An 11521-nucleotide genomic window follows, 5' to 3' on the forward strand; every position below is an offset into this window, starting at 1 on the left:
TGGACTGTACGAAACAAAAGATAATTATAAGATAATAAGCCAGACTATGACACTGACTGTAAATATGGAGATGTTGACTGTGATGTTGAATATAATTAGTGCTATTAGGGACGAAAGCACAGAAAGACGAAAAATAGGGAAACTTGCCTTTAATTTTCCCTTGTTTGAGACACTTTCATTTTTGGATTATAATATAATGACAACCACAAGAAAAGCAACAAGAATGGAGGAGAGGAGATGAGATCACTAGAAGAACCTGCAGAAAAAGGAATTTCATCAGGTTTGCTTCAGAAATAGTGTTAGCAAATGGGCAAATAAGATACAATCTCTTGATACTAAATTGACAGCTCTTAAGAAAAAAATGGATGAAAAACTTGTAAAGAGGAAAGAAGAGATGAAAGAAGAAGCCAAGATGATGGAAAGTGCTGTAACAAGCCTCTGGAGAGATAAAACAAATTGATGACAAAGTAGAAATTTTAGAGAGAAGGAGAGAAGTTCCCAACAGTTGGAAAGAGAACTAGATAATCTGGCTATATTTGATTGAGAGAATAAGATTTTTTTTATGATTTAGAGCAAGGTCATAGGATTCTAGTGAGGATATCAGAGAAAAGATTATTAAAGTCCTGGCAATTTTTTTTGTATTGGGCAGAGGCGTATATAGAGGCATAAAATGATAAAAAGTGTATAGAATAAATTCTATATTTGCAAGAACAAGAAATATTCTAAGGCAGGGGTGTCAAACTGCCGGCCCATGGGCCGGATGCATCATAGCGAAACAGCACCCACCCCATTGCCAGCAATGGAAAAAAAAGTCACGCTACATTGTGACACATCTCGTGACGTTGCAAGTTTGTTGTAAGGGATGCTTTCACGCATTTTGTCAGGAAGAAAAAAATGTTTAAGTTTTGCATTAAGTATTGGCAATATAGATATAATTGCTCTTAAATAAATTAACTACCACAACTTTGTGTAAGAGAAAGGAGTATTTTTTTTTTGACTGGGAGATTAAAACAGGATCCTATTTTGATGGAACAAATTGGAAGATATGTTTTTTTACTTTTAAATAGCAGAGTTTTCAGTTGAATTCTGTGCAGAAGGTGTGGAAATTTATAGAAAAATTCAGAGAAGAATTGGAAGAGATTCATATGAAAGTGTCAGAGGAGACCACAAAAACTCCAGAGGAACCTGGAAGGGATTATACTGAATTAGGTGCTATAAGTATTGGTTTATCTAATTTTTTTGTGATTATGGATTACAAGTGATTAATGTAAAATGTAAATGGAGCAAAATGCTCCCCAAAAGTGAAAAAAAGTCATTATTTGAAAAAAATTTAAGATGATGTAATTTGCCTACAAAAGGCACATATCAGAAAAAGATATGGAGTTTTCCTTCCCCCTTCTCGTGATGTTGGATACATGTGTGTGTGTATGCACACACTCTTGAAAGAAACATCTCTTGCTGTTTGGTTTGGATCAAAGAGTAGGTGTTCTTGAGAAATAGAAGGCTTTTGAGTTAAAAGGATATGGCATAAGATCAAGGTGGCAGGGATATTTGAGGTACAATGAAGTTGAAGTTAATTAAAATTTAAAAATAATTATGTTATTTGTGCTATATTGAGAATGGAAGAGATATAAATTCAGGTTGTGCTTGAAAACATCTTTCTGACTCTTATAACAAGCATTTTATAGACAAGAAATAATAGGCAAACAAATTTGGCTAACTTATTGTGAGATATTAGTATTGTGTTAGGAAGAATGTAAAATAAAGAACTAGTGGCAGAGGGACAGTGGTTTTCTTATTTACAATTACCAGAAAGTTTTAAAGTAGATAAAAGAAATTGTGGTTTTGAACATCGTAAGGCTGAATTTGAAATGGAATTGTGCACAAATGATGAACATGTTAATTGCTAAAATGTATAAACTTTTATTGAAATGTGAAATATAAAAACAATTTCTGGAATGTTTGATAAAGTGGACTAAAATTTTGGTTACAATAAAACAGATGAAACAATGGGAAAATGTGTGGTTGAAAGGATTGAAATTTACACTTATGTTACAATCTTAAAGATAATTTTTATACAGTCATGTTTCGTGAGTATATGTCACTGGAGAAATTGTCTGGAATGTATGAAAGCACTTCAGATTCAAATATTGGACATGTGAACAAGAGGAGAATTGTATCATGCTTGGTGGATATGTAAAAGCTAGAAAATTAAGACTTTTCTTTTGGAATTGCTGGACAAACAATTGGAAAAAAGTCTTAGAAATTTGTTTTTGTACTTGATCACTGCAGCAAGGTTATTGCATGCACAAAAATAGGAAGATTCTGCATTACCCACAATGGAGGAATATTTGATAAAGACGATGGAACTTTCTGAGAGGGCAGAAACCAACTGGGAAGGTCGGAAACCACAATCATGTGATCATAGGATGCTGCCCTTGGTCATAAATGTGAGCCAGTTGCTAAGCGTCTGAATTGTGGTCACATGATTGTGTGGGTGGTACAATGCTTGCAAGTGTAGGGACTGGTGGTAAATCATTTTTTCAAGGCTGTCATAACTAAATTGTTGTTAAAGGAATGTCATAAGTCATGGACATCAATGTCATCTGTAACTGCTGTAAAAAAGATCAGAAGCTACTTTGTATCTTTTTTCTTTCTTTTCTATTTTTCCTTTTCCCCCTTTCTTGCACTTTCACCTTTCTCTTTGATTTCTTTCTCTTTTCTTCTTTTTTACATTTACATTAGTTTCATTTTTCTTCTTAAAATTTTTAATAAAATTACTCCAAAATCTTGACTAAATTGTTTTTTTTAAAAAAACTACAGATGTAACTCATTTATTAAAAACGTTAAAAGTGTTCAGACTCTGAATCAGTTGGAAAGAGAAAAAAGTTAATTTTCTGACTCAGTGAAATATGTTTTATAGCTGGATAAGCCTACCACATACTCTCCCATCTGCTGAAAACACAAAGTCGGAGCTCTGTATTTGAAAAATATTGAAATATTTTTTCTTGCCAACTGAATGACACTGCGATTTCACACTGAAATGTCATGTAATACAGTTTGCAGATCAAGACAAAAATATGTACATTTACATGTGGATAAAAAGTATTAGTAACTAATTCCTATCTATTCACTAATCCGATGTATGTTCTTGGATTTTTAGTGGAAGTTAATAAATGGAAGTGTATTTTGTTGAACGAAACCAGACTGAACCTTTGTGGTATACAAATACGGAAATTATGTTTTTAACTAATATTTGGACATCTCACTGCATTCCTAAAAATAATCTTGATCCTTTTTTAACATGAAGTAAATGAAGTAAACACCACCACCAAGTCATGCTGTAAACCAATCTGAAACCATCAAGCAACATCTGATCAAGTGCCATCATTCTCCACAGAGAAGGATCTTTGGAAGGAAATGCAAGTCATACAGCATTGTTAAGACCCAGGTCGCCTAGGCAGAGACATGCATCAATAGAGTTAACTGCTACAACAAACGGCCCTACAACAGCCCATAAGGCTCCACCTCACATTTCCCTAAAGGCAGCCATCCTCAGTCCCATAAGCACAAGCCAGTAAACATCCTAAACCATTTCGCAAAGGCAGAGAGGAAGTCCAAAGAGAAGACGCAAGCTCACGAGGCAAGATCAGAGTCAAGGCCCAAATGGCAAGGCAATTCCACAGGGGCAGACAAGTCCATGAGGCCAAAAGCAAGTCCACAAGGCAAAGGCAAGGCACAGGCAGAAACAAGAGTCAAGGCTGAGTTTTTCCAAAGCTGGGGGAGTGTAAGCCAAAGCAAACGATTGTTCCTGACAGATTCCCTGAGCTTCTTAAGTCAACCTATGCCAGATGTTCCTTGGGAGGAGGGTGGGGTGACATTCTCCCAAGCAGCCTCTCATCCCTTGCCTCTGCTCTACTCTCTGTGCCTTTGGATCGAGTGGTGGAGGCAGCTGTTCCTCATCAGAGGGGATCTGCTGTCTGTAGCTGATCCTCCCCCATATCTGTGAGGGCAGGCAGCTCTCCGGTCAACCACCTCCCCCAATGCCTGAGGGGGCTGGGACAGCATCGTCCTCAGCCCCTGGCCTCTCCAAACATTCCAAGGGAGACATGCCATCCCTGTTAGACAGTCCCGATTCCAATTCCTCTTCCTGTGAACCGGAATCCGATGGGGTCATGACACATTATCCAGGAAAGCTATATGACATCAAAGGAAATTAATGGCAGGGAAAAGGGATACAGGAGTTGAAGTCATGAGCAAATGAACAGCTGATTGGTGATGAAGATTGGAAGATGGCTGAGATAGTAAGGAGGCTTGTGAGGGCTAAGGTAGTAATTGGGCTGTGGTCAACCAAAGCTATAGAATACCTGGTGGATCTCTGTGGACCATAGTTTGAGAATCATGGCTGTAGTAACCTCTGCAGGAGCGAGTGCTGCCAGAAAATGAATTATGAAAAGAATTATTTACAGATTTTGGATTTCATATATCTTATCTTTGGATTCTTGAGATTAGTCAGCTGATTCAGATGGCTGTACATCTAAGCCTTAAATATATAAATGAACTACTTCAGTTGTCAAATTACATTCCTTTGTACTTTAAAGATAAAGGATCTGATGGGAAATAATGTCTACTGATGATGAATATGAGCACACCTAAAATAATCAAAGCTAGGATATGGTCTCTTGATGTCCCGGAAATTTATAGAGGTTCAATTCACATTGAGAAGAAGCAGAAATTATTTTAACAAATATAATTCTACTTGCTAATGTAGATAATAGCAAATAGGTTCCTGTAATATTTTGTAGCATTACCAATTTTCCTATGAAAGGCAGCAGTTCAAATTCTGACTTTTTTTTTTTTTTACTTGTATTAGATTGGGAGTCCCCAACCCCCGGTCCGTGGACCAGTACTGGTCTGTGGCATGCCAGCAACTGGGCCGCACAAACATGCAAAGCCCCATCCGTGGGATGCAGGCAGCACACAAAACCATGCACTCTCCAGTCCATGGAAAAACCTTTCTCCATGGAACCGGCCCCTGGTGTGCAAAAGGTTGGGGACTTCTGTATTAAATCAATTGTACTTTTAACCTTAGCATGAGCTATTTCTTCAACTGTAGAAGCTTCTTGGATGAGAAGTGAAACATCTTCAAGGAAGAAACCAAGAAAGTCCAGTTGCCTTTTGAAAAGCACCTTTGGGACAACCATGACCTGGATGATTGAGAATCTCCACAGACATCCTTCACCTGAATGCTCCATTGGGCCTGAGAAGAAGTTTTACATAGCAATTTTTATAGATTGCTGCATCTGATAAAAAAAACAAATAGATTAGAGCTAAGTTTGGCTTTGCATGTGAACATGGACCAGATTGTTAGGGTGCCTATAATCTTTTTCTGAGGCAAGTATGCATAGAATAGTAACTTTGGGCATTAGTCCAATCTTAATGTAATAGTATTTAATATCTCTAGATATCACTGCAGAATTGTTAAGTATTGAGTATGAGTTATGTTCTAAAGCTCTCATAAATTTGTCTAGAATCAACCATTTCCAAACTTCAGTTTGCAAGTGTAAAGATTTCTAAAATTGGTTCAGTGAATTACATATTAATATTGATTTTTTTTAAGCTTTACACTAAATTTGGTTAAAACAGGAATTCTTCCTTTGGACTGAGATGGGCAATTAAAACTACAATAAAATCTTAGATGTATCTATCAATTTCTTATGATCCTGGGAATATGTAAAATCTATTCTTAACCTACAAATGACATGTCAAAATGAGAGATTATATTTCATCTCCTTGTTTTATCTCGTTTTAATCTCCTTCAGTAGCTATAAATCAGCATTCGGTGACTCACAGCAACCTCAGTCTATACTCGGCTGTATTTAAATATTTCTCTTTATTTTACTTATAAATAAAAAAAATGTATTTGTAAAAATATTGACAAAAACGGGAATGTATCTTATATAAAAGTTGTGAACTAGTGATTTAACTGCAGTGTAAACAAATGTCTCTTGAGCTTGACCTGATACGAACCCCCTAGAACGTAAACAATTTATTGCAGAAATAGGGCTACATGGCACTTTGGATTTGAAAGCAAAAATGTATTTAAAGCACATTATGATAGAAAGCATATATTGCACTTATAGAATAGTCCTCGTTTACCGACTGCCTCCCTTAGCAACTATTTGATATAACGACAGTGCTGAGAAAAATAAGTTTACAATCAGTCCTTGAATCTGTGGCCATTGCTGCATCGCTATGTGACCAATACTCAGACACTTCATAACTGGCATGCATTTACAATGGTCACAACATCTCATGGTCAAGTGATCACCATTTGTGAACTCACAGCTGGCTTCCAACAAGCAAAGTCAATGGGGAAGTAGGCAAGAAGTCACAAGTTGCAATCATGTGACATTTCAACAATCTGCAGCAATTCACTTAATGAATGCACTGGAACTGATATAAGTTCAGAACAGCCACATAACATTTCACTTCATGATCATGATGCTTAGCGATGGAGTTAGTCTCAACTATACTTGGCAAATGAGGACTACCTGCATTTACTAGGTGCTGTACCTGACCTTAAATTTTTGTTATTCTGCCAACAAACGCACAATAGATAATTTTTAAATTGGTCAATCTACAGGTTAAAGAAACCAATCATGAAAAATTTTGTTCAGGCCACAATCATAAAAGCTATCAAACCACTTTACCTAAAATGATACATGGACTGTCAGATTGCTTGTAAGTTTCTGTCATGAGTCAAGCATGAATGTCATTTTTGTTTTGTGCAAGAATGAGCCATATTTGATCATCCAGATTGGTTTAATCTTTCGCCAGAAAGAAAAAATAAAATTAATACAAAGGAAGTTAACTTTAATTTTGTAGTTTAGGTTACCTATACTTTTCTTCTGTTTTTACCAAACTATAACAGTGGCATGCTTGATTCTAATTACTCTTTCTTATCTGCATCTTAATGTGTATTTCCAGAGACCAAAGCCCCTTTTCCCTAAAAGACAAATATATAGGATTAACAGTGCACATCCCAGTATTATCTTCTGGATGACCCCACTGGATTCCTAGAAAAGACAATCTGTCTTCTAGAGATTGTCTGAATCACAGCATATCTATTATGTGAATGTCCTGAGAATCTTGTCAGTACAAACACGTTATGTGCTATTAGTGAAATTTAAAAATAAAAGCAAGCTTTACTTGTAAAAAATGAGAATTGTTTATTTTTTTTAATTATAAGAAAAGGTCATACATACATACATACATACATATATATATATTTCCCAGAGGTGAAATGCAAGATAGCAGAAGAAAAGTTGTAAAAGTTGTGGATCTGACCTAATTTGAGTATGAAGCAGCATACAGTACCTGGGATAAGAATCTTAATTTAAACTGCTTTGAATTATGATAGATGGATAGTACCCAACTTTCAAAGAAAAATCTTGCTGAGTGGGACTTACTGTCATGACAGTTGAGTGGAGATGAAATGAGCAAAAAGAAAATGGAGTTTTGTAGGCTACTAAGAAAACTTCTGCCCTGTGTTCTTCTTCAAACTCTAAAGTCAATGGGTGAATCTCAAGGACATGAGATTGACCTGTGGATGAGGCCCATATTGCAGATGAGAAAGCTTGCAGTCATGAGATACAATCAATTCAAGTCTGAGAATGTCCATAGGAAGGTTATTGATATCCACACTGTAGAAGGTGCTGGAACAAAGAGTCCTGTTTCTGGCTGAGTACAGCAGGCGAATTGAGCTCTGCCACCCGCCCAGCATGCATCACCAACACTCGGTCTGAGTCCAAGATAGTGTTCAACCTATTGGAAATAAACACAATAGCATAGGCATAGTGTCAGAATACCCTAGATATGCATGTGGTGCTTGCTTAATAGGTTTTCCAGACACTGGATGAGGTGACCACATTTTTTTAAAAATAAGGTCATTATAAGGCTCAAATGATACATTCTGGAAATAGGCTTAACCAGTTGTTGTTGTTTTTTTTTTGTTCATGTGAAATACAGTTTTTGCCTATGTTTTTTTTGTAAAAGATGACATTATTGAAAAGATTTTAAAGACAAAGAAGAGCCCTCCTATATTAAACCAATGGTTTTTACAGGCCAGAGTTCTATTCCCATGTAGCCACCAGATCTGTATAAAAGCATTACAATATTGGCTGTAACTGGAGCGCATGACTCCAGACATGTCACTAGAAGGTAAAATCATAAAACTGCGTCTCACTTAACTTTGGTTATGTCATGGGGAATTCATTGGAGAAAGCAATTATGTTTGGAAGAGTTAGTGATAAAAGGAAACCCGGCCGTCAAAGAACATGGTGACTGGACGCTATCAAAGCTGACGTCAGCCAGAGCGTAGAAAAAACTCAAAATAGTACAAGATCGGAAGATTGGAGAGACCTGGCCCACAGAATCGCCAAGAGTCGGATTCGACTGAATGGAAAACATCATCATCATCATTGGCAGCAAAATGATCTTCAGTGTGAAATCTTTTTCACACATGTCCTCTGAAGCTGGAGCTGCACTGGTACCGTTTTCAGGTATGAAGCAGGAGGTAGTATTTATTTAAAACACAATTGCTGCTCATTGGGCATATGCTGTAAGTCGCACTGTTCATCTGTTTTTCAGATGTGAGCACGAGGCAGAGATCAATAGAATAAGTGATGGAAAAAATGAGGTGGTTTTATGGAGGTTACTTGTGTTTAAGAAAACATAATAGCACTGTAACTGATGGCTATAATTATTGCTGTGTGTATTGGTTTGAGTCTTATCCGCAGATGCAGATAATGTGAAGACCCAGTTTAAAATGTTTGAAAAATGTGAAAATGTTCACATGTTCGCATGTGCCAATTTCAAACAGCTTTAAAAAACAGAAAACTAAATTTTCTCTTAGTATCTGTGGCTGCCCAAATCCATCCTAAGACAAGCTTTAGTGTAGCTTGATTTGGAAATCACTTTCCCCAATCAAGAGATATTAGGATCAGGTAGAAGCACTCAAAAGAAATGCTGGCAAGGAAAAACTTGAAGATTGAGGGAAAGCAGCATCAAGCAGTTGGCCTGGGTGTGTCAATGTCATGGTGAATAGTTGAAATATTTGTGTAGAAACATCTTTCAAGATATTCGGCATAACCCATGATTTTTGGTCAGTCGCTACCAGCAATATATAAGAAGTTAGAATTTTTTTTCAGTCATAGAAACTGAAGAGCAGAGGCTAAAGAAGAAACACAACATTACCTGTGGGCAATAGTTAAAACAGTTTTATCTGCAAATCGCTGGTGAATGGTCTGCTGGATGAGTCTGTCTGTTTTCTGATCAATACTTGCTGTGGCTTCATCGATGCACAGAATCTATTATTGAGACAAGGTAGAAAGCATTCTTCCAAAAGAAGGAAAAACAGGGATGCCATTTCTGTGAATAAAAAACCTTTTGGCATACAAAGCAAAGATCCACAAAGTCCAAATGTGGACAGTAAGGTGCTTCTGGAAAATCGCAAACCGTGAAGACTAATAGTCCTCTTGGTTTTGCTCTTGATTTCAACCCAAGCAACTTCTCTCTGTGGAAATTCCATTTCGATATCGTGGATTTGTTACCCATGAACAGGATCTACGTTTTGTAGCAACAAATTACATTAATTACAGAGTAAAGAAAGTTATGTTCTGTGTCTTGAATCTTGTAGGTAGCTAATCTTGAGTTACAAGAAAACAATACCTTCTTTTCTACCCAGTTCTCCATATATATATAGTTTTCTAAACCTCATAATGCCCTTAATTGTGTTTTTTACTAATTAAAAGTCCAGAACAACCTAGCCTTTCTCCTCTGTAGGACAGATGCTCAAACTTGCTTTAGCTTTTCCAGCTCCTAGATAATGGTTCTGACATCTTCCAAGTATGGCAGGATGTATTAAAACAACAACAACAACAACCACGACTCACCTTGGCCTGAGTCAAGAGGGCCCTTGCTAAACAAACCAGCTGCCTCTGTCCTACTGAGAGACTCTTTCCTCTCTCCCTCAGCTCACAATTCAGCCCACCTGCATGAAGAAACAAATGTGAGATTAAATTATTTTGTACTAGTTCATTTGCACCAGACATTCAAGAGAGAGAAAACGAGTTACAGCAACTAGTGCTGACAACGTGTGCTCAGTGAAAGACTCTTTTACTACAACCTCCCTTTAGAACAGGGCTTTTCACCCATTGTACCACTTTTAGGATATGGCAACATCCGAGTACCATCTGTCACCTAGCAAAATGTCAAAAACTTGATGACCCCCCCAAAAAGGAAAAAAGTGATAAAGTACAGGTAGTCCTTACAACAGTCCGCTTAGGTTACAATGGTACTGAAAAAAGTTGCCCCCCAAGCCACAGTCGAGCAAGACACCTGCCTGCCCACCCGGTGGCGCTCTTCCTCCTGTCTGAGATTTTCATTGTTGTGAGCATTTCTGTTGAGGATTGGCAGCGGGGGTGCGGTGGGGTGGTGTTTGGTTTTTATTCCCCCCGTCTGCTGGGTGGTTGCAGCAGGTTTTGGTCACTTCACATGACCCTGGGACACTGTGACCGTCATAAATATGAATCAGTTGCCAAGCATCTGAACGTAAATCACAAGACCCTGGAGATGCTGCAACATTCCAGCTGATTGGCACTTCTGGGCTCAGCAGAAGTGCCAGGATCAGCGCCGAGCTCCAGTTGGAGCCTGGCGCTGATCCTGGCGCTTCCACTGAGCTCTGACAGCCCCAAAGAAGCACTGATCCTGGCGCTTCCGCTGAGCCTTGACAGCCCTGCAGCTCCAGCCATCTCTCGCTCAGGCTTGTGCGGTGCTGCCACCGGTTCAGCTCATTCTCCTCCCCCGCTACCACTTTTCTAGGATGGTCGCGTACCACCTGCCAATGTACCACAGGTGGTACCCGTACCACTGGTTGAAAAGCCCTGCTTTAGAACATATCTTCTGAATTGGAGTTGTGATGCAGGCCACTCTTCTATCTACTTATCTGGTTACCCCCATAGCTCTCTAATGTAAATGAAGCTCAATTATTTCATGGGGGGGGAACTTGGATTCTCCCCAATTGATAAGGAAAACTATCCACCCCTTCAGAAATGAAATAGGGAGAAAGGAAAACCATGCCTACAGTACAGAGAAAATACATAAAAATAGGAAAAAAATACAGTAACCAGAGAATGTGCATGCATGTTCACTAAGCAAACACAAGCTTACAGAGAGCCCACATACCAAATGCAAATAAATCATATACAAAGGGAAAAAATACACACACAGAAAGCTTCCAAACATTTTGCAATCAGCCATATTGTATGGGTTTTTATCTACTACTTTTTAAATATTTCAAAAATACCCCCCCCCGCCCAAAGTAGAAGTCTCCTATCAAGATTCTTAGCATCTTTTCTTAAATCTTTTACCAGCATACTGTAGTACCAAGTCTTTTATGCAAAGGTGAGAGAGATCCAGAGAGAAAAAAGTGATAAAGAGGAGATAGTTGGACAAGTGG

At 38.0% G+C, this 11521-nt stretch overlaps 1 protein-coding gene across 1 annotated transcript in view; it reads right to left on the minus strand.

Moving 5' to 3' along the window:
- Positions 1 to 7135: 7135 nt before the first annotated feature.
- Positions 7136 to 11521, minus strand: part of ABCC10 (ATP binding cassette subfamily C member 10) — a 28448-nt gene continuing 24062 nt past the window's right edge. Inside the window, exons 19-21 of the mRNA XM_015818487.1 lie at positions 9957 to 10054; positions 9259 to 9371; positions 7136 to 7827 (exon numbers count right to left, since the gene is read on the minus strand). Of these exons, the coding sequence (XP_015673973.1) occupies positions 7692 to 7827; positions 9259 to 9371; positions 9957 to 10054 (347 nt within the window). The 3' untranslated portion in view covers positions 7136 to 7691. The remainder of the gene's footprint in view (positions 7828 to 9258; positions 9372 to 9956; positions 10055 to 11521) is intronic.

The sequence above is a fragment of the Protobothrops mucrosquamatus genome, unplaced genomic scaffold (assembly GCF_001527695.2).
Source record: "Protobothrops mucrosquamatus isolate PMUCROS unplaced genomic scaffold, P.Mucros_1.0 scaffold750, whole genome shotgun sequence".
Classification (NCBI taxonomy): domain Eukaryota; kingdom Metazoa; phylum Chordata; class Lepidosauria; order Squamata; family Viperidae; genus Protobothrops; species Protobothrops mucrosquamatus.